The following is a 24280-nucleotide window of genomic DNA, read 5'->3' on the forward strand; positions in this document are numbered from 1 at the left end:
ACTTCATTTTTGCCAGCTGTTGTTCAAGTTTCTGCCAATGTTTTGTTCTTTCTCCATTTAGACAAATAATCACTGGGCGTCTGGTGAGGCACAAAAGTTTGCTAGCATCAAAAATTCTATCTGAAAACACCTAATGGACACTTAGGCTTTCTGCTTTCCCTCCAGAATGATGAAAGTTTTAGAAAAGAAGGTGTAATTATAAGAGATGAGCCAAGAAAGCACCCAACCATCATATCTCTGTTTCCTTTTATAACCTTTGCTCAATCAGCCTCTCTCATGTGCTTTCAGGGTAGGGCCCAACTGGTTCATTAGTTCTGAAAGCATCCTTTTTCCTCACAAAAATCCCCTGAAAGGAATATGAAAAGCTTAGTACACTGATCAAAAGCTAGGTTCAAATTATTCCTTAACCCTTTTCCTTCCTTATTCTCAGTTACTACACATCTACAATATTAAAAACCAGGAAAAGTCCAGTTGAAGAGCATGGTTTATCATGCACTTTGAGATGCTCCACGTCAGACCCAAGAGCATTGCTTACTTCTAGAGAGGAGGGAAACTGGTTCTAAAGCCTGACATGGGGTTTCTAGCTAATTTGTATATTGAGTTTCAGGTTTCTTATGCACGTTCACCTATTTTTGAGAAGTCTTTCTGGAGACTCTGAAGACAGTTATGCAGTTGAGTCACCTTTTGGAAAGGATGACAACATTGATGTGGGAGACATTGAAACTAATTGTGTGGGCTCTTCTATTATAATTTGGACCATGAGGCTAAAATCTGTGGGAAAATGCACTATAATTCCGTTGAATTTCAGCAAGTTTGTCTAAAAGTTGGTGTCTTGCATAAAATGTCAAGGTCAAAGAAGAAAAAAAGGACATAAACAGTCTATTGGAATCCAACAGGTAGGTGCAGTGAACAGCTTCCATACTCAAATTCAAGGTCTTGATTAAGTTTAGCCCGTCTCCAATGACATGTCATGTTACATGAGAAAGGTATAAAACAGCAGGTATGAAGCTCTGCATAGCTCAGAACAGAAGTCTCATGCAAAGCATTAGGAAAAGTTTAATTTGTTCATTATAAGAGCCAAAGGAAAGAAAAACCAAAGACCAAATTATGAGTGAAGACATTCAATATCCATTATACAACTCATAGTCTGCCACTTGACATAGCAGCTACTTCTTCCTAGAAAGTGAAACTGAGAATTCTGAAATCCTGAGAGTTTCAGAGGATTCATGGGACCTGTTAAATTATAGATCTGAAAAAGGTAACTTGGGATTTCTTTTTCCCCACACTTTCTTTTTGTTTTTAAATTAAGCAGAAAAGTCTGACAAATTAATTTACATCCCTTGCCTTGATGTCAGGTCATCCATCCATGACATGCTTTGATAACTTTATTAATGTAGCTCACAAAGCACTGTTAGTAATGGGCATTTGTTACTGCAGCCATACATGCATAGACCTGACTGTCTTCTAATCAACAAACCTCAGGGGTAAACAGCTTTAGCAGGAAGCAACATATGGGGACTAAATAGAGGTTAAGTGAGTTCTACTGGATCAGAATGCTAAAGGGGTGCAGGGCGTCACTGACCCTAGCTTTTCAACCTGGTCCACTCACTGGTCATCAGACTCCATGTGGATAAGTAATTTGGGGTAGAGCTGAGGTAAATTTCAAAGTCTGTGCAGCCCTTCCTCTCTCCATCATATTCCACATTAACTAACAGAAGTACTTGGGAGATAAATGACTTTTTACCTAATTGGGAAGGTGGATCATTTTTGGGGTACCCATCTATAATCCATTCTAATGGGAAATAAATTCATAGATTGCTAGTTCCTGGAATCACCTGGGTTCTTATTTGTCTTCTTCTTAGTTAACCTTCTGAGTGGGTGATAATTGTGCTTCCCTATTATCTGTTGAAAGACCAGCACTTGGATGAGAAAGGAAAATCACCCTTACTAGAAATCAAGGGCAGCAAGAAATGGTTCTTAACTCGGATTTTAACTAGATTCTTAATCAGGCAACAGTTAAAAACATTATTTAAAATGGAAGGGGGGGGCAACCTCAGCAGGGGATAAAATAGAGAAATGATACAGATGAGGTGGGAAGGGCATTTCATGTAATATTTTTACTCCTTACACCTCCACTTTTCCTAGACATTTTTACAACCATCTGCTCCTTTAAAAAACTCTTCAACCTTATGAGGCAACTGCTATCAATGACACCCTACTCAGCACTTTCAAAAGTCATTCTCTGGCAAAAATTTCTGACACTTTTCACTGTCAAGGGGTTACTGTGCAAATTTCACACAAATTCCATGTATGCATGAAGTTGTGTGTGTGTAAACATATTCAGAATGGAAGCTAAAGGGTTAAAAAACCCCCACAAAAACCCTTCAAGAGGGAAAAAATACTACCAGATAAACTCCATCCCCAATTAAGATTTTAATTATGAAGCAAAAAGCATTAAAGCATTTCTGTTAATAAGATTTTGGCCATCTTTCACTTGCAATGGAACACTCCCCTGGTATGTGCAACACTGGGGAAAATAATTCCCAGCCCTTACCAAAAGTCGTGCCCGCCTCGGGCCTGCTCACTGAAGACACGATGACGAAGCCAAAGCCCTCGTTCTCCCCGCGCCGGATCTCCACGTCGGAGGGCTGCAGCACGGCGCTCACCACGCCGCTGCCCCCGCCCCCGCCGCTGCCAATGCCGCTGGTGCTGCCGCTGCCCGAGCTCACGGTGTTCAAAGAGTTTTGGCTGCCCTGCGGCGTGCGTTTCTCTTCAGTCAGGGAAGCTGGCTGGGTGCTACTGTGATGAGATGAGGCTGGCGAGGGCACCTCATTCTCTGTTTTGGGGACTGTAACAGAGGGATTCATGTCTAAGTTACCTGACTTCACATACACACAAAAAACGTGCCCTTCCACCCCTTCTTCCTTCCTTCACCTCCTGAACATACAAGAAATCAAAAGATGAACTGACATGACAGGGCATCTGGCCCCACACAACTGGGTACAGGCATCTCAAACCACTTTATTTGGTAAGTATCTACTATTCAATATCCACTGACATGGATCCAATGTAATCATAAAAAGGACTCTCAAATCATGTATCATTTACAGCATACTGTCAATATCCACCCTTGGATTCCAAGTTGCCACTGAATCAGCCCACTCTGAAGTACTTCCTATTTGCACAAATCAAAGAGAAGCTTTAAGTGAGGTGTGGGCTACAACAAAGGCGACCGTTCCTTTGCTTGGACAGTCATAGTCTCATTACCCTCCTGTCACATTTTTGCTTGGATTTCCAAACAGCTTTGCTTTTGCTTTTTCCATCAAGGAAAATGCTTTAAGTGGCTTGTACTACACAGGCTGCAGTATTATAGGATTCATTACACTACCACTGGTCAGAGGTTTACTTGGTTTCTCTTCCTAACTCCCAGATGTCAATTTCTACTCTGATCACACACCTGCATACATAAGCCTTCTTCAGAATTTAGTCATCGTTCCAGTTTTATTGTCTTGTTAGGTGACAGTGAGCACTCCCAAATAATCACAATAACAGGTGGAATTAACTTATGGTTTCATGTCAAAAGCAAAATGTGTGCCCGGGTTTTTAGTAAGATTGTATTTATTCCTGAGAGCTTCTTCCTTCATAGATTTAACATGCCTTTGACACACAGCCAAGAACCCAAAATATTTAAGATTTTAAAAATAAATATGAGACAAACAAAAATCGCATTGCCCTACTATTTTCATTAGGGCTAGGGAAGTCAAATAGCTTTTTTTTTTTTTCCTCAAAAGTCAATTCAAATTAATTATTTTTGGCTACTATGTTAAGAAGGATTCTGTGGCCAAAAATGAGCTCTACAGACATAATCCATGGTGATGAACGTTCTGTATTAGTGCAAAAGGGAGGACTCTTACACTCAATCTGATATTGTAATTCTGAAATTAATTAATATGATTCAGAGTTATACTAGTTTTTTTTTTTGACAAGGTTGCCAATTAATTTTATCTAAGTATTTAATTAACATTAATGCTATAGAGAATTCATAATATTTCATGCCATACTTCTTTACTAATTCAAATGATACAGCATTTAATGTCTATTCTGCATTTCCTAGGCTCTGGCTTGGATGCTTTGAGATGGAGGCTGCAAACAAAGATGAACAATCAAGGTGTGTGCTTTCAAGAAGTTGGTAAGTCAATGGAAGGAGCAGACACACAATTAGCTGTCTCAAAATGGCAGATTCTGATACACAAGTAAGCCATGAGCCATAAGACAGGCAAAGAGGGAATGCTAAAGTCTGAGGGTGGTAGGAGAAAGGAGGGAATTTCAGAGGTTTCTCAGAAATTATTTTGAGCTGGGCCTTAAAGGATATGTGTAGTATTTTGAGAGCTAGAGAACTCTATGGATTGCAGGGAGGAGGAAGGAATCAAAGATAACCTAAATCTGGCCAGCTCTACAACTTTCTTGAAGAGAAAAGAAAATCTCATTTAAACACAAAGGACAGTCAAAACAGAGTAAGAAATCACAGCATGAACATGAATATTCTTGTAATTTGAGGCTATAGCTCTTGTGACTTTGTGAACTCTTTTGTTGAGAATTATTATCAAACCAGAGGATGACTAAGTTCTGGTTGGCATGAGGGTTGGGAGTGGTAATATACGTTCAACTAGCCTTCTTCTAGAGGCCTTTGCTGAACACGCACGAGTGACACCTTAAAGTTCTTATTCATTGAATGACAGGAATTTTTCAGGGTTTGAGAGAAGCAAACCATCTGGAAATTCTGAGCTTGATCACATTTGCAAACATTTGCTAAAACAGATGCTTGAGGAGGAAGACAGAGGAAGAGGGCCTTGTCTGTGCATAAAGTGACAAAGCGCTATCTGAAGGAATGAATGAAAAACATACCTGCAAACACCGCTTTACGCCGCACTGTGAGATTGACGTGGCCTTGTTTGGCGGCTTGCTGCATAAGCTGGACCACAAGCTGGTGTGATTTTCCAATTACTGGTGTCCCATCCACACAGATTAATTCATCTCCAGACCTCAGGCGGCCATCCGTATCAGCAGCACCCAGTGGTACTATGTGACCGATATAAATCTGTTGAGTAATTGGACAATGGATAAAACATTGCCCTTTTGGTTTACTATTACACGATGGCCTTCCCATCTCTGAGAACAGTTCAATTTATTTATTAATGCCTGCATGCATGCCATAAACATCTACTGAGCGCCGACTGTGTGTGAGATATTATGCTAGTGGCACAACAGCTCTTAAATTGTGGAAAGAATAACTACTTCTTGGTTCCTTAAAATGTATCTGTGGTCTGCTGGATGGCTTACTTTCTTTTGCCCCTTTGCAAAAAATCACTTTACCACCCTCATTTGCAAAACACTTTTTCCTTGCCTATTTGTGTAAGAATTCTCCTTTCATAAAACTCTACTAACTATAATAGAAACATTACTTTTCTTTAAGGTCTAGCACTGTGCCTAGCAATACGGAATGCACAATAAATGCTGTTGAATGAATGAATGAATGAATGAACTAAGGAAAGTCTGGTTTGATTTCCCCATTTTGTAGTCTATAAGCATGCAGGGCCGATTTTAGTGTTTTGCTGTTATACTCACTGTTCATTGACTTTTGGCTAAAATATTTGTGCCTTCCTTGCCTTCCCCATAGACAATAATGATCCAGCCACTTTTACATGACACTTATAGTTTAGAAAAACCTTCAACAAAATAGTGGTAAAGAACATGGACTCTGTAGTCATACAGCTTTCCAGACGCTCCATTTACTAGGTCTGTGATCCTGGGCAAGTAAATTAGCCTTTTGGGTCTTTATTTTCTCATTTGAAAAATGGAGATAAATTCATGCAATTAGTGGCATCTAGCACATAGTAAGCACTAATAAATAACAGCTATTATTTTTGTGAGGGTATTAAGCGATACTTATCTTCAGTTCTCTTTTTTCCTTTGAAAAGAACCCTGTGACGTTATACTATGTTATTCTACAGCTGAGGAAATGAGGTGCAGGGAGGTTAAATGTCTGGGATGAAAATGCCTGTCTCCACCCTTGTTCAGGATTCTTTCTTTGTTTTCATAAAGATAGTGATCCTACTTTCTCCAATCTCTCACAATGTCTAATAGTGCTCTCTAGTACTAGCTACTCAATATACAAAGCCACCTGATGGATGGCAGCTTTGAGAGAACTGGCCAGAAGGACTAGACCATTGTTTTATTAGTTGATGCCTATTCCTACTTTGTTTCCATAATGGGAGCTGCAGCTGTTGAAGCTGCTGCTTTTCACAAACACTAATACAAACTTTGGAGAAAGGACTTTGTCCTTTCTTCCTCAGGACAAAATGAGCTCCACAGACTACAATAACCCACACTGCCTGAGATGAAAGAGTCAGTGTTGCACCTAGCTGGACTCAAATCTTGGTGATTTGTCACTGCTGCCAATTTGCTTTGAAGGCTTAGAAAACAGCACTGGGAGAAAGGTAGACAAAAGACTCACAGGTTCCCCTGGTTCATTGCCACCCAGAATCCTAAATCCAAATCCAGTCTCTTTTCTCCATAGGAAGATGTCCTGTTCTTGATAATCTGGAACTGCAGAGAGGGGGAAAGGAAGAGAGAGATTATTTCTCTGCTAAAAGGAATCATACCCAGAAAATTAACACAATGACAGGACCAATATGGTGGTGCCTGGGCAGATCCAAGCTTCCCAACACAGGCAAGAAAATAAAATAATATGGAGGGGTGAAATAATGGAGGGCAACAGGTGAGAAAGGAAGCAGTGGGAACAGTCACTGAGCACTAATTTTTTTCAAAGGACTAATCACTGTTTGATAATCAAGCCCAAGTCATTTCCTCTGACTTAACTAGAAGTCAGTTTTGACTGCTCTCCACAGTAATCTTAACTCAATTAAAAGTATTACCTTGTCCAAGAAGAGAGCTCATGCTAAGTCAGAGTAACCTCTAACGCAAAGGCTAGTACTGAAGATTTAGAATTCCTGTCAAATTATCTAATGCTTTATCAACTAGAGGAGGAAAGAAATCAGTTTGGGTTAAAAAGAATGTCAAATTATTTTTTTTAAGTCATTTAAAGTAATCAAGGCCAGTAATGCTACTAATCTGATATGTTAGATTGTTTTTGCCAATAAAATTATTCTCTAATATCCTAATATTTTCAAATTTACAAAGTTTAGTATAATTTCAGCACTATTACCAAAAAGTAGCCTTCCTTTTTTTAAGACCAACAGTGACAAAAAAGTTCTATAATAATAAACCTTATCTCATCTTAAAATGACTAACTGCTTCACTCCAGAATTTACCTACAACTTTTCAACATTCCAAGTATTTATTTATTACCCAACACCTTGATATCTCACTTTTAAATCTCAAGCAATGGACCAGGGGTTTTAAAAATGACTATTGCATTGCTAAAAAGAAAAGTAATTTCCATAGGAAAATGCTTAATGCACACAAAATTGTTCTATATACCATTACATTAATTAATTAAGGTAATAAGAAAGGCTTATTTCTATTTAATTATTATTTCAGTCTTTTCATGTGTACACGCTGTGTTTTGTGGCCTATGAAAAGGCATATCTTTTATTTAAAGAGGAAAAAAAAATAAAATTTAGTTGCAGTGAATTCTAAAGGAGATTTTTAGATAGTTTCCTGCACACTTTCTGGTTTATTAAATTAATTGGATTTTGGACTGAAGGAGTGTGTAGGCCCAAGAATTTCATTCTCATCTTCTCCAGTTTTGTACAGTGGAATAAGGAAGAAGGCGGTTGCTTAGACTTCAAGTTGCTGAGAGATGTCCCTTTTCAGTGACTCACCCTCAGGCTTAAATTGTATAGCGAATGAATATGACTGGAGAGAAGAATCTAAATGAGCAGGTAACTAAAAGTCAGAGGTGCTTGAATCTGATATTTTTGCTTGAGCTATCTTCATACCATGGCTTTAAACGGGTTCATTTTATCTAATGCTTTCTTATTATAATTGCTGAGGCTAAACTGCATAGCTCCATGCAACATGGAGCTAAGCTACATCATTGAGGTCCCATAAATACAATTGGAGGATAATATTTTCTTGTGCACACTAAGGTAACTATTTTCTTTCTGTTCGAGTAGCTAGCTAAAGGGTATTTGCTGTAATAGCCTCACTGGAACAACAAATTAAATCAAGTTAGGCCTCCGTCTTTGGTTCACTCAAGCAGGAGGATTATTGCCAAAATAGACCACTGTGCCTTCCAAACATCACTAGGCTCCTGGCAATATCTTCCCTAAGTCTTCAGAATGTGAGGCCTTTCTGTGAACAAAGAAGTAGCCTCTGCAGAGACTTCCAGCTCAGACACATTTTCCCAAGCATCATTTAACACAGGAACATTTGCCCATCCTACAGTGGCGCCAAATGTAGCAAGTTCCTGCCTTATGTTGCTCATTTTGGGGCAAACCATCATGGTATGGGAGGTTGTGGGCAGACTTATTTTGGCTTATCACACAGTTTATTTAGTCCATAGGAAAAAAAAAAAAAAAAAAAAAAGACTTGTTTCTATTTGAGAATCAATGGGAAAATGGCAACTTTTTTAAAGAGCTCTCTGTAGAAAAGGAAGCTGCCTAATGACATGAAGGATAGTGAAGACACCAGCGACAAGTCAGGATACACAGACACAAACACAACATGCCCACACACAGACATTACCAAGAAAGTCTTTTGGCAACTTAACTTTGGCATATGAACAATTATGCTCTTCCACTAACTAAATGCCATTTACCCAAATAAATAATTTTGGTGATAAATCAATACTAAAACAGATTTTGGGATTATAGAATTTCTCTTTTCTGTTTTCTCTGGTGCCCCCTTTTCACAGAGCTACTGAGGTTTCTTAACTACCTCCCTCAAACTTGACTTTATTTTAGGCAGATTTTATTAGAATTAAGTTTTGAGGAGGCAGCAGGTTAGAGCTATCTTTCTGATATTAATATTACTTTTTTCTTGAGTGAGGTTCAATCAAACAGAGCTAAGAAAGTCTTGCCCAATTTTCTATATTTTTAATCCCTTGTATAGGAAAAAGTGTGAGCAGTTAATCTCCTTTTGGTAATGCCAGCGACAGTTCAATAAAGCAATCAAAAGACTTCCTTTGATAATTGGAAGGAATGGAATTCCTAGGTTTGAAGAGAAACTTTCTGCTGACTCCATTTCTACAGATGAACAACAAATTTCCAAACTTGGCAAAGACACGCATGTGTCTTTTAATTTCATCTTGTCTTTGGTCTACATTTGGTCAACAAAAGGACCAAAGCACCTTCCTTTGTGGCATTTATCTTTCTTCTCTCCTTTTCTGAGCTTCTCCTCAGCCCCCAGTGGAACATTTAACAGGATGAATAATAATGGAGAAATAAAAGTTTGCAGTGGATTCTTACTCTGACATTCTCCAAAATTCGTGGAATTGATTTCTCTCTCTCTTTCACCCTTGCTCAATCCTGATGCAGGCGAAGGTGACATAGCTGGAATATTAATTTCACAATTTGCAAAGCTTAATGTATGTGCTTTCTCTTAGTTCATTTTAATTTAGTTTTGATTGATAAGGAATGTATAGTTCAGCTTCCACAGTAAAGGTCATGGCTGCTAAGACTATGGTTTGATTGTTCTTTTTTTTCTTTCTTTTATCATGGTGTTTTTTGTGTCAAAAAGCTAAAATTTATAATTGTACCAATGAGAATTTCCTAAAACTACCATCTTAGACTTCATATTTCCTCATATCCCAAAGAACACATTCTAGTATTACCTTGTTTTAATCACATCATAAACTTTAGGAGGTTAGTCTAAACTCTTATTTCCTCGTAAAAGATTTAAAATATACTCACGTAACCACTATACTATACCATTTATTTAAGAGTATCAAGTTCTTGATGGAATTTATACTTATACTACTACCATTCAGGTGAATTCTAGGTAGTCCAAAGCAGAATAATCTTATATTTAGAGATAAAAATCATCAGATCTGTCCAAAGTCTGAACACACACACAAACAGGAACTGTCATAAAAGCTCTTAAAATCTGGATGCACACCCAAGCTATGTAAACTCAATCTAATGAAGAAGCCCATTCACCACTTCCAAACTTGTAAGCCTGTCTCTCCCAAGTATGACAGGTTTATAATATTGGTTTATAAAAGAGCTTTGAGTTTTTCTTTCTAAACTATTTTGTGAACAGGTAAAGTTTCAACTGCAAGCTTTATAGTTGTTTTGAAGTAAACATTATTGGATACTAGCTCTTTTTTCCGAACATTCACTAATAAGAATTTATCAGTGTCATTTTTAAAGACATGTACAATTGTTACGATATCTAGAGAAAACAGAAAATAAGCAATATGGCTTTTAAAGGTCTTCAATGCTTGCCTTTGTTTTTAATTAAACATTTAAACCTTCCAAAGGGATTCATTAACACAATCTTCAATTCAGATTGATTCATTTTATCACTGCTGTTTTAACAGATGGCCATAACAAGACTATGGTATTCTGCAACACATTTAGACCTCGTGAAGGAATTTGATCAGAGATTGTATTATTCTTCACAGTGCCTTTAACAATACAATAAAATACAAGGAAAATATATTTTCAACCAAAAGGGGATAATATGGTACAGTGAATGTGCTATTGCTGACTTCAATTTTCCTTTTTTCCCTAGAATACTTTACTCAATTGAATATATCTCTTAAGGGAGGGGGGCGTAGACTGAAACCTAACAAGGAAGGGTAGACATGCTAATTTTTTTTTCTTGAAAGACAAGATGTAAAACAACCTATGGGAATGGCAGAAACTGATCTGTGTATAGAACAAAATAGAGATTAAAAAACAAGATTAAAGTAAGTTCATTTGTAGGTACTGAGTAAAGAAGAAAATCTGACAGATACAGAATAATTACCATGGGGGAAAAGTCTTATCATTATCCTCATTTATAGTGAGGAAGAAATCTATGTGAATCTTAATGTCAATTAGGTTGCTACTATCACTCAATTACAGAGCCTCCAAACACTGAAAAAGAAATTGATTCTTATTCCTATGCCTTAGATGGTAAAGAAAGTGAAGGAACAAAACTGGCACCATTCCAAGTATTTAGTGTGGCCACCATCTCAGCAATTTCAATGCTTAAAGCAGCTGGCTGTGGCAAGATCACTCATACACACACATACACGAAAACTTTTTGTCAAAACTGGATTAAATCCCCACTTCTTAAGCAATTTTCTTCCATCAGGATGAAAATGGCATTTGAGCTGGAGCCTCCTATTGAGCAGGTACGTTAGAACTGTCAGTCAGTCCACTTTGCTCCCGCCTGCACTTCAGAACATGATATATTTTATCACAAAAAGATTCATACATGGAAAACTCAGCCACAGATGTGTACTCTATTGAGAGAAGCAGGGGCACAGTCAATAAATCAATAGCTCAACATCAACTGAAGTTGGGCCATTGACTGGAGGCGCTGCACAATTAGAGAAAAACGTGAAGTGAATGTGGAAATGTTCCTCTTTGGACAACACTTCTTCAGTGGTTTTCGTCAATGAAATTGCTACAATTAGTGAGGGGATCAAGTGGGGACAGATGCCAGGTTCACATTAGCATCTACTGCTTACGAGAGATGTTCCAAGTGGAACTTTATTTCCCTCGGTCAGACCTCAGGGTTACACTAGACGTGCCCTACCAATCCAGGGACTACATAATTCTTTCTCATGTCATCTGGCTTTGGTCAGCATAGTGAACCCTTAACAGTCTATTTAATTCCACGCACTGTAATAGAAAGAAGGCAATGGTGTTTCTTCCCTCAGAGAAAAGGGTAGTGGGACCTCTGACAGACTTTTAATTATTGGTAATCAGCAAAGAGGCTTGCTTTGTGGCCCCTGACTGCTGAGTGTGACCTAGTAGTGTGGCCAGCTTTCCTTCTCAGTCAGGGATGTTGACCTCATTCCCTGTGTGGTTTGGATACCAGAGGAGTTGAAGCCTCCTTCCAACACATGCTGCAGCCAGTAAAGGAAATGTCAAGCCCAAGTGGGTGGGTGAGAGGCTGAAGCCCCCGCACAACCTGTGAGCTGCAGCTCTCCAAGGAGGCTCTGCCTGGAAGTACCCACTGCAATGACTACGAGCAGCACCTGTGCTGAGGGGAGGCCGGGGACAAAGAGGACGGGCTAAACGATTCGTGTCTCTCAGACCCTTCGCCACACCTGGCCTCCTCCCTCATTCTACATTCCCTCCTACCCCAGGCCAAAAAGGGAAAATGAGGTGTGTGTGCTTCCTAGTCACTTTTTCCTGATCAAATGTGTACTCACAGAAAAACGCCAGTAACCGCAAAAGCCAAAAGAGGTCAATTGGCATCACCTAAAATTCAAGCATTTGGGGAACTTTCGTTGGTGAGATAAATGAATACTTTTTAAATTGACTATCTTTTGGAATCCTTTCATAGCAAAAAGTAGGAAATTAAATATGGGAAAATACTGTGTTTATAAAAGCCAAGACATTATACAATATGCTTTCACTACTTCATATTTATGGAAAAGGTAAAGCCAGAAAAACATACTTCACAACTGTGTAAATAATAAAGCACAAAACTTTTACTGTTTTTTTCTTTTCTTTTCAGAGAGACTGTTAAGAAAGACTGATAATAGTAAAAAAAATTACCAGTATTTCTAAAAAATCAAGACACCACTAAGAAAGCATTTAATTTCTTCTCATTGCCCCTGCAATCCAAACCAATCATATTTATGTTCTATTGTATATCAGAGCTCTTTCACAAAGCATGAGCTCAGAGCATGCCACAATCTCCCTTCAGGGAATAATTAATGAAACAGCACCTCTTAACTGCCAATTCTTTAAAGGGAAGGAAAAAATAAATCCATTTTTATCCAGGTCATTTATTTGATGACCTTCCATCTCTACCTCCACTCCAAACTGAAGACATAATGGTGTCTCCATGCGTATCCAGTAGATTCTACTCACTGCTCTAAGGAGTTTCTGCCTCTTACTCTAATATACATATGTCCAGTTTACAAACTGAAAATCTTGTATTTTCAGTAAGCTGCAAGAGAAAGTTGGAACCCTGGGGAGGGGTCTGGGGACGACATTAGTCAGAGTGCTACTCACGTCGGTTTTCATACATGCTCCTGGACTGGGCCCAGATTTTAAAAGGATCTGGTTTTTTCTGCCCAGAACTGTCGGTCTGATCTGGAGCCGAGCCCTCTGCAGGTGGGTACTCGGGAAGCACCTGCGTGCTGTGGCTTGGGGATGCCGTATGTAGGCTTCGGTGGCTGGAAACACTGTGCTGAGAACTATTCTGGCTGTCCTTCCTTTCCAGTGGTTGCTGAAAGTAAGCAAGTGAAAGGGGCAAGAAGAAAAGATTGTTATTGGTTCTCTGAGTGGGTGTTTTCCATCAGCTTGTCTTTATTCAGCACTTCTGAAGTCACAAACGTAAATATATCAACAACATTTTGGCTTCCACCTTCTTCCAGCTAATGCTGAATGCAGATAAATCCCCAGGTGATTGGCACACAGACAGATGGGTGGGCCAGATGGAAAGACATAATCACAAACCACACTGCTCTCTAGGCTGGGGCAGGAAACAAATCCAATTTTCATCATAGGTTGTTGGCTAAGACACTAGGCTCATTTATTACAAGATGCATCCATTCTAACACCGTCATTTGCTTGACAGAAATATCTGACACAAAATACCATGAGTGGTTTAAACGTAAGGCAATAATATCCAGACAGAATACAATCAGAGCTCAAAACGCTCCTTTGGCCTCCACATCTTGAATCTTTTAAAAATAAAACATCCAACTCCTCTTTATGGGTTTGCTATCAGGTTTTCTAGACTATAAGAAACTCAAGGATAGGGATCAGATCTTTAAAAAAATCATGCCTAGCATTCTAGGTTGACTGGTACTTAAAATATAAATAGCTATTATGTGGATAGCATTCATACTTCTTAATCAATCTTGCAGGCATAAAATTTCGCCTCTTCAACTCTTGATGCTACTTTTGGTTGAAACTCAAGATCAAACGTCATATATGGGTTGACCTTAGGAATCAACCTTCTGACACACACATCTCGTCCAAAGTCCAAGTAGTATTCAAATGGAAAGAGTTTCATTTAAAGTTCAATAGAGAAAGCAAGTTTATGTTCATTAAAACCTGCTTATCAAAGACCCCTTCCATTTTATGTAATGCTCTTTGTGTGACTGGGGATTAAATGGGAAGCAAACCCTAGAGGGATGTAAAAAACTGGCAGGCAATAAAAATCACCTTAGTTCTCATTTTCCCCAATAAAAGACCATGCAATCCCAGGTGTTTGGTTTCTCCCATTCAAAAAAAAGAGGGGAGGGGGACATGTTACTCAATCCTGGAATCCATCTCCCACATAAGAGACACCATGTTACTATACTGGCCTGTAACATCTTTAACCTCGAGCTTCCATTTCCCTATAGTTTTTTTTGTTGTTGTTGTTTTTTTTTTTTTTTAATTCAGTTTTATTGAAATATATTCACAAACCATACAGTCATCCGTGGTATACAATCAACTGTTCACAGTATGATCATATAGTTATGCATTCATCACCACAATCTATTTCTGAACATTTTCCTTACATCAGAAAGAATCAGAATAAGAATAAAAAATAAAAGTGAAAAGAGAATACCCAAACCATCCCCCCATCTCACCCTATTTGTCATTTAGTTTTTACTCCCATTTTTCTACTGATTTTTTTTCAATTTTTTAACTTTGTTTATCAAAAAATTAAAAACAAACTGGCAAACAACAACCAAAAAAACCCCACAACATTTCAAACAAAGCAATGGATTAAGGAAAACAAATAACCTAAAATAACTACTTTGCTTCCAATATGTTCCTACCATACCCCAAGAAAATTAATAAACCATGTCCAAACAGAGGAGTAAGAAAAACAAATAATCTAAAATAACTACATTGCTTCCAACATGTTCCTACCATACCCCAAGAAAATTAACAACCCCTAAGAAAACAAAGGAATAAGAGAAAAAAGAAACCTAAAATAACTCTATTGCTTCCAACATGATCTTACTATATCCAAGAAAGTTTACAAACCATACTCATTCCTGAGCATTCCCATAACATTGAGATTACCCTCCATAGTTTATCTGTTCTTATTAGATTATCATTCCCCCTCCACTAATTGGTATCTCTAGGTCCCCTACATTCTACAGTATAAAACATTGTACATTTTTCACAGAATTCACATTAGTGGTAACATACAATATCTCTCTTTTTGTGCCTGGCTTATTTTGCTCAGCATTATGTCTTTTTTTTTTTTTTTTTTTAATCTTCATTTTATTGAGATATATTCATATACCACGCAGTCATACAAAACAAATCGTACTTTCGATTGTTCACAGTACCATTACATAGTTGTATATTCATCACCTAAATCAATCCCTGACACCTTCATTAGCACACACACAAAAATAATAAGAATAATAATTAGAGTGAAAAAGAGCAATTGAAGTAAAAAAGAACACTGGGTACCTTTGTCTGTTTGTTTCCTTCCCCTATTTTTCTACTCATCCATCCATAAACTAGACAAAGTGGAGTGTGGTCCTTATGGCTTTCCCAATCCCATTGTCACCCCTCATAAGCTACATTTTTATACAACTGTCTTCGAGATTCATGGGTTCTGGGTTGTAGTTTGATAGTTTCAGGTATCCACCACCAGCTACCCCAATTCTTTAGAACCTAAAAAGGGTTGTCTAAAGTGTGCGTAAGAGTGCCCACCAGAGTGACCTCTCGGCTCCTTTTGGATTCTCTCTGCCACTGAAGCTTATTTCATTTCCTTTCACATCCCCCTTTTGGTCAAGAAGATGTTCTCCGTCCCACAATGCCAGGTCTACATTCCTCCCCGGGAGTCATATTCCACGTTGCCAGGGAGATTCACTCCCCTGGGTGTCTGATCCCACGTAGGGGGGAGGGCAGTGATTTCACCTTTCAAGTTGGCTTAGCTAGAGAGACAGGGCCACATCTGAGCAACAAAGAGGCATTCGGGAGGAGGCTCTTAGGCACAACCATAGGGAGGCCTAGCCTCTCCTTTGCAGCAACCGTCTTCCCAAGGGTAAAACCTGTGGTAGAGGGCTCCCTATAGTTTTTTATAGTATCAAAATCTTTCACCAGATCCTACAATCAAGCCTATCTAGACAAGTCTTCCTCACTTTCTCCCCAGGTATCCTCCATCTTTCTTTCTCCATCTTGCTAGAAATTTCCCTTTCTCCCCTTGCAGTCTTTGCTCTTAAACAAGTATTTGAAGAAAGTCCAAGGAGGACAAAAACTTCACTTGCCCTTGAGCATTACAGATTACAAATGTGAATATAGGTTTTGGCAAGGACTTGAAGTTGAGAAAAATTTGGCAAGTGCTTAGGTGATGGTAGATCATTTGAAATTATACTTTGTGTGCCAGTGGAGGTAACTGGAGACCAGCAATTGGAGACCACAGAAGTTAGCATAGAAGTTGTGGTAAAACTGCATGAGAGGTTTAAAGTCACTCAGATTCAAAGAGTCAACACACTCTGGTGAAGATGCAGGAAAACACTTTGATGTTTGAGTAGGGCACAAATAACATCCATAACCCCAGGTCCCCATTGTTTTGGGATAATTGTCTTTTAAGGATAAAGCGCTCAGCATAGACCTGGATGGATTAGCACTCCAAATTGGGACAGAACCTGGCTCTGCCAACTTCCAACGTCTTCCCCACAGGACCTGGGTTCAGCTCTCAGGGCAAGATGTACCATTACTGTCCCCAGAAGGGCAACATCTGCCTTCTTGCTTCCCCTGGAGACATGCTGAAGATTTTCAGAGTCAAAAAATGTTAATGATAGACACAATCCTTATTCTCTTTTGTTTGTGCATGGGAATTTTTCTCTTCAATATGGTCTTTAAAAGGATCTCAGTTATAAAAGAGTAGGTATAGCAGCAGCCTATTTTTGGTGTGCACACAAATATAAACAGAGAAAAGTGGGATATGGAAGTTTTTTTTTTTAAAAAAACCCTATTTTTATACCTTCCTGTTTTGCCTATATTTTTATAATACACATAGAATGCTTTCTATAATCATGACAAAATTTAAAGCTGTTTTCATTTTGAAATGACTCTTGGTTAAGAGAACTGGAGACTGTGGCTTTCCATTTTTTACATTTTAGTAGTGTTTTATTTTTGTTCAACTCTCAGGGGGTAAAACACAAGTTAATGTAAAAGCAAATAACCCACTAAATAAAGGACCTCAGAGTTTATCCTTAAAAGCTGCAGGCCTTCCTTCAAATGCCCATACTCTCCTGGTTCCTCAAATAGTAGCAGATGCCAGATTGTGGGGTCGGTCTGTCAGCACTGAATTCATTTCCTACTTAGAGTAAAGTCTAACCAAGTCCCCTTTGTGCTGACACTACAGTTCATGGAGACTCACTGGGGAATGCAGAGCGAGCGGGCTGCAGGGGCACAGAAGGAACATTCCCACTCTTCTCCCTTTTGTGGGGTGATTTAGCAGTTCTTGTCTCACTGTCCCCAGAGTGGGGAAGGAGTATGCATATACCTCTTCTTGGACTATTGCCCCTTGAAGCCTAACTTGAACCTTTTTCACTGAATCTCTCTTCCTGAACTGGAGAAAAAAAATACTTTTCTGGCAAACCTCCCCACTGAGAAAATCTGATAAAAGTGCTGGACCTTTTTCCTGCAGAAAATGCACATGTGCTTTTGTGCATACACATGCACACGGATTCTGCATGTTACATCATGGGTTTCTAAGACCTCTGTATGTCAGTCCCAGTGTAACAAACTCTGACGTGGAAGATCTGGATTCCTTAAGTTTAACCTAAGAGAAGGCTCTGCCATAGACAGAGTGTGCAAACGAAGTCTACTAGAAATACTTGGGGCATTTTTCAAATTATAACACCCTTTCTCACCTCTCCAACAAATGACTCATTTAGGTCCAATTTACCACAAAGTGACAGATACATTCTGGAATGAGCTTGAAAAAACTGTCTCATTCAAAATGTACCTCTGTGTCCCCCTTTAAATGCAATCTAAATTTTGTCCATGAATTGTGAAAAATAAAAGTAAACAGCATACTGAGAATGTGCTCTCAAAACTGCACTACCATTAAAGTATCACTAAGTGGCATATTCAAACCCCTGCTAATGGGCTAAATACACAATACTCTAGAAGCTTGTTGAATGTTCCCCCTAATAATAGTTAACCTCACTTTATGTTTCTTCTCCAAGTTAATGATGAAAACTACTTAATTTGAATTTGCATTCTATGTCTAATATCTTATTGACATGCTGGGTTTTTTGAAGCTATGCTGTGTCTAGAATAAAGTTCAAAATATGCCTTTTATTTTCCATAAGCATGCTAATTAGCTATGATGTTGTCCTTTATCTGGTTGGAGCCCAGAATTGTCCAGGAAAAAGGCTGTGTTTACATATCTCTCAAATTAAAGTCAATTTGTTTGCCTCTTCATCAGTTTGGATTACTTCCCAGAAGACTTGGGTATGGGAATAGATTAACTTTTCACCTCGTTACAGCACAGGATCAGATTTGTATTTAATGTGATTTTCTTTCACCTCATTTTTCTAGGTAAGAAAATGGCCCAAAGACAAGTATCTGTAGGAGAAGATACACATTGAAGTGTGTTAAAGTAACCCTATGCATACCAAGAACACAAATAGGTGGTGAAGCACCTAATACACCTCTGACAGAACATACAGACTAGGTCCTCCTGACTGAATACCTGCACTAAACTTGATCACTCATCCAATAAATACATATTGATCACCTACTTTGTGCCACATGCTGAGGAATACAATGGGTGAGTGAGAAAGGTGTGTCATCTAAACTCTAGGAATTTATACTTAAGTGTCTATCTAGGTGTTTGTGTGTGTGTGTGTGTGTGTGTGTGTGTGTGGATGGATATTAATCATATAGTCACTATGGATTGGTAACATACTGCAATGTCCTTTAGGTCAGGGTAAGGAAAGACCTCTGGAAAAATAATATTCTGTTGATGGAAATAGCATGTGCAAAGTCCCCAAGGTCAAAATGAGCTTAGAAGGTTTGAAGAACAAAAAAGGTTAGTGTGTTACAGCAAGGGAGAGGGGTAGCTTGAAATGAACCTGGAGACCAGATAATGCAGGGGCCTTGTGGGCCCCTGCAAGGAGTTTGGGTTTCATTCTGAGTTCAAGGCGGAATCCATTAGTGGATTTAAAGTAAAGATGAGCCATGATACAACTTACTGCTAGAAAGTTCGATTTGGCTACTGGGTTGCGAATGGATGGAGAGGATAGGAGTGAAAGCAGGGAGGCCAGATGGGAGGCTACTGCTGAAGTCTAGGAGAGAGACATGAGGTGCTTTATACTAGGGGAATAATATTGACTTTGGAGAGGAAGAAGTAAAATCAAAATACATTTTGATATCAATTCACTGGGCCCTGCTGATGGACTGAATGGGGGAGAGGGAAGAGGATAAGGACATCTTAGAAAAAAGGATATCCACCTCCCAGGTCTCCACCTTCAGCAACTGGATGTATAGGAGTGCCATATACTGAAATGAATATTTCCAGTGCTAACTGTTGTCACTACACTGATATTTTTGGAGCAAGAGAGTTATTTCTGAATCTCAAATCAGGGCCAACCAGGAAGAAATAAATGGGCTCAATTTGAAAACCCCATAAAGGTCCTTGGTCACACGCTAGCCATGAATGTGTGTCACAAGATCTCTTTAAAATAAAAAAGGTACGAACCTCCCTAGAATGAACGATTCCCTTACTACAGTCAGACCAGGGAATAGGGAAGATACAATGGTATCTATAAATGAAAATGGGGGGAAAAATCAACTCATCAGTATTTCACAGAATGATTTCACAATGGAGAGATACTTATAAAGTGAACTGAAAATATTTGCTCAGAAGAGCAAATGAATACAAGCAGCACTTAGGAGCTTAAATGATGAAAATAATTCATGTGGCTTAAAAATGACAAATCGATCCATTTTAAAGCAAAATTATTTACAGTTCACTTATCTGCCAAGACCGAAGGCCAGTGCAGCGATTTGCATGGACAACAGGAAAAATTCCAAGCTCTGATGAGGTATTGGGCCAATGTCATTAAAGGCTGTATGAAAATCAGAGACTAAAATCCAAGCCAAAGCAGAGGATGGTCCTTTTTGTCTCTGTCTTTCATCATTTATGGGTCTAAGTCAAGTGATTTCTTCCCAAAAGGCATGCAAGAGGGGTTATTGGAGAAGAAAACAAAGCATTGATTGGATAGGAAAATAAATTTTAGTTCACACTAAATGTTTTAGAGAAATCTCATACAATGGCAAAATCTACTTTCTACAGCTCCAAAGGTTGAGAATATCAGTTGCTGTGGGAGGCAAGAGGCAAGGAGACTTGCTTAAGTAACCCGAATCCTCTCCCATCTACTTTCTCACCGCTTCTCCTTGTAGCCTATAGGAGCTTTGATTGGTTCTATTATTATCCTGGTTGTCAAATAGGCAGCACTGGGAAAAGAAGGAAGAGGGTTGTGGAGACAACCTGTTAAGTGTGAGAGAGAGGCAGGGTACATAAAACTGAGTGATTCAAGCCAGGCTCACTCACTGTGCACATTACCCAGGTGTTTATATGTTTCCTCCACAGCTCTTGATTAGTTTTAGGCAATCTCCCTAGCATCTTTCAGGAGTGAGAGAGACAGAGGACAATGGAATGGAAACTGCCACTATTGCTACCTTTTGGCTTGCTGCATTTGCCACAAAGAGGCTGTTGAAGAGATTGCCTTGCACACCAATGTCCCTACATGAAAACTCCATGTGAGAAGATTTTTAGTAAATGGGGAAATTTTGTCTCCTTAGTGAAAACGGCATGCTTTTTTTTGATCTGGCAACGATACTAAGTAAATAATGTGCTTTCCTATATTGCCCAGACTGTTGGGAGAACTCTCAAGGAATTCAATAGCTCAGTCGCAGCATCTAACTCAATCTTGGGTCTTTTTTATGAAGCCTTGTGATTACTTAACTTAGGTTATTGTAATTAAGAGCTGAATGATTTTCATTATGTCTGCACTTGGTTCTATATTATATTTCTGCTTTATTAACTCTTAAAAGCATATGTTTATTGGATTTTAAGCCCTATGAGGTAGGAACTGCATATTTTGTCTATTTATTTGGTTTCAGTTTGTCCCTCTCATGAGGGCAGGAATGTTTTCTGTTTTAGTTCCTGTTGTACACTGACACTGGGTCTGACACACAGAAGGCACTCGAAAAATACTTGCTGATGTAATGAATGCAAAAAATAATTTTGGTGATTTGTGACAATGAACATTTTTTTCGAAAGGAGCAATTAACAAACTGTTCGTAAGCTCCAAGAAAAAAGGCACCAAGACCATCTTATTAGAATACTGCCAGCACCAAACACGACGCTTATTAGGTTTTGTATACTATTTGCTGAATTGATTGATGAACTGATGGATGGATGAATAAATGGATGGATGGACAGTTGATCAGATAGAAGGGCAGACAGATGAATAGATGGATAGATGGACAGATAAAGGAAGGGAAAAAGGGAAAGAAGACGTGGGAAATGAACTAGTGCGGAAAAAAAAAGAGTAGGAAGATGATGACTTAAAACTAAAGGTTTGGTGTGATATTTAGAGTTTAAAATTCTCACACACAATATCCTTATGTGTGATTTAGACTGTGAGTCTCAGTTAAATAAGTTTCCAGGCAGGATAATTAAGTCATGCCAAGGAAATCTGTTTCCCAAAGAGGTCTAAAATCTGACAGCAAATATGTCTTACTTTTGTCTCTGCCATTTGGCAGAAAAAATCCCTGATGTTATGGAAGTCCAAGTATTAAATTAATAAAATTTTATTAAGATACTGCCATTGTCCACAATGAGTATATAAACCATAAATTCAATATTTAAACTACATCTAGTAGGTGAAATTGCTTATTAAGAGAAGCTCTAGGGACTATCAGAAGGGAAAATCAGATAAAAAAGACAAGTCCTTCTGTTCTAATAAAGACCCAACTACTTAATTATTGAAAACATTAAAAAAAAAAAAAAGGTGGGGGAGGTGGCAAAAGGAAATTGTCAGTCATGTGAGCAAGTCAACATTGTCAGGAGCCTCTAAGAAAAAAAGGAGCATGGTTTCTGGGTTAGGATAATATATTTACAGAAATATCAGTAAATCTAAGTGTACCACAACCCAGGCACAATCTGAGTGCATTTAATTACACAGTGTGTGTAACTGACCCCGGCTGTCATTACATGAATGGCTTTTTGGAACCAGGACATCCAGCTTCTCCATGGATTCTCTCTGACTCCACAAGAAAAATCCCATAATCATCTGTCTCTCTAGCAGGACATCACCACAATTCAAACTGGGAAAAGGAAACAGCTTTCAACCTACCTGTAAAGAACTACCACTGATCACAGATGTTAGGGATGCTTTACTGGCAATAGCAGGCTTTGGCTAATAGCCCCCAAATTTTGTACAGCGGCTGCCAAGGTGTGCAGCAATACTGAGAAAACCATCACCCCTGTCCTGGCACAGAAAACAGGGGAGGACAAGCCCCAAGCTGGGGGCTCATACTTTCCTAACCGAGCAATACACCACTCTTTTAGCTTGTGGTAATTAAGAGCCAGCAGACTGTAGACAAAGCAGTCAAGAGCTTTTTTCCTAGGAATGCAGCCCAAATAATTGGCTTGTTGCTTACTAATGACACAGCTTCTGCAAAAATAAACTGTCATAGGGAATTCTCTTAAATGACTTGGTGAATGCAGGCTCTATCCCTGTTTGATACACTTTGAGTTCAGCAGGTAATTCTGAAACACTTTTAGGCAAGAAGAGATGTGAATGATCTACAAATATCCTTTTGCATAGTAAGTTTAAATAGGAAGCAAAACAAAAAGCACCTTGCTACCTAATGTCATGTTACCATGTAAACTCCTATTTCTCCCTCAATATGCTATCTGTCTAGACTCCAATCCATTTGGGATGTGTAAAATAAATCCATGCAACCACAGAGCATGCTTGGGGGTGGGAAAAAAAGGGAGGGCTCATGTTAATTCAAACTTATGAGACACATCTTCCAGATTTGCTTCTACTTTTCTGAAGGCTGAATGGGCTTCTGACTATGACCCAGTGATAGACACACACACACCATCCTGGCATCTCTGTGATCCCAATGTGGGCACCAACCAGCACTTTTCTGCTTGTACATTAACACAACCTGACAACAGAGGCAGCCCTGAAATAACATGTTCCAATCACCACAGTGATATGCCACTGGAATCACATCAATTATTGCAGGTTTTTTTCTTGGGAGAATTTAGGAGCCCGGCTTAAGAATGCAGGCAGCTCCCTCTCTCATCTCCTTAATAAACTTCTGTCTCTTGCTGTCAGGCTTGGAGACAGGTGGAAGGAAAGCAGCTGCAGCACCGTAAGCTGCAAAGTTTTATAGGTTTCTATTTCCCAGATGGCAGAAAGCTGTAATTTTTTCCTCCCCCAAATTTAAGCCACATGGAATCACCCTTTTTTATCCTAATGATAATAAATTGGGAAGTTCCTTCCATGCAGATCAATTTCATGGGCATCTGAGTTCCAGTTTTCCAGTTTTTAAGTAGCATTTCAATTTGCTGTCAGTGCCCCAGGAGCAGAAACCCACACCACCAAGTAAAAGCCCTATAGCCTCTAAGCTATTAGCTAACATGTCAACTAGGTAATGCATCTTCAGGGAAACCAGATTACAGAGGACAGCAAAACATTGATTTTTTTTTTTTTTTTAAAGAATCCTATACCTGCAGCATAATGCTGCTAAAGCTGGCAAAACAACAAAGGACATTTCTACGGTAAGGAATTGTTTCATTCTCAGTGCTTGGGCAGTGAACATTGTTGCATCTGAGAATGTATATATACATTAGCAAGAGAAATTCTTTCTTAAACCCACTGGCTTTTTATTTTGTAAATACTTTGTTATTCCGTGCATAAGAAAAAGCTCAGGGAGAGAATTTACCCATGTGAATGGCTGGGAACACCAGTTGAGAGCAACGCTACCCAAGAAGAAGGTGGAGCTTTTTTTTTTCCCTTCTCCCAAAGGACACAATAGCATTTGTATCAAGTTAAAACACCTAAAACTCTCCATTAGAAAGAGAGCAGTATTACATTTACACAGAGATTTCAAATAAGCATTCTTTATCCTGGCTCCTGCAG

The 24280-nt window shown here is 38.8% G+C and overlaps 1 protein-coding gene across 11 annotated transcripts in view; it reads right to left on the bottom strand.

Moving 5' to 3' along the window:
* MAGI1 (membrane associated guanylate kinase, WW and PDZ domain containing 1) overlaps nucleotides 1-24280 on the bottom strand; it is a 712862-nt gene that overhangs the window by 19725 nt on the left and 668857 nt on the right. For 7 of the 11 annotated variants that reach the window (XM_037799906.1, XM_037799902.1, XM_037799912.1 and 4 more), the window contains exons 14-18: nucleotides 13146-13362; nucleotides 9432-9515; nucleotides 6515-6606; nucleotides 4906-5098; nucleotides 2555-2848 (exon numbers count right to left, since the gene is read on the bottom strand). In XM_037799906.1, coding sequence (XP_037655834.1) covers nucleotides 2555-2848; nucleotides 4906-5098; nucleotides 6515-6606; nucleotides 9432-9515; nucleotides 13146-13362 — 880 coding nt within the window. The remainder of the gene's footprint in view (nucleotides 1-2554; nucleotides 2849-4905; nucleotides 5099-6514; nucleotides 6607-9431; nucleotides 9516-13145; nucleotides 13363-24280) is intronic. The other 4 variants (XM_037799909.1, XM_037799908.1, XM_037799917.1 and 1 more) reach the window with 1 other exon arrangement.

The sequence above is a fragment of the Choloepus didactylus genome, chromosome 1, assembly GCF_015220235.1.
Source record: "Choloepus didactylus isolate mChoDid1 chromosome 1, mChoDid1.pri, whole genome shotgun sequence".
NCBI classification, from domain to species: Eukaryota; Metazoa; Chordata; class Mammalia; order Pilosa; family Megalonychidae; genus Choloepus; species Choloepus didactylus.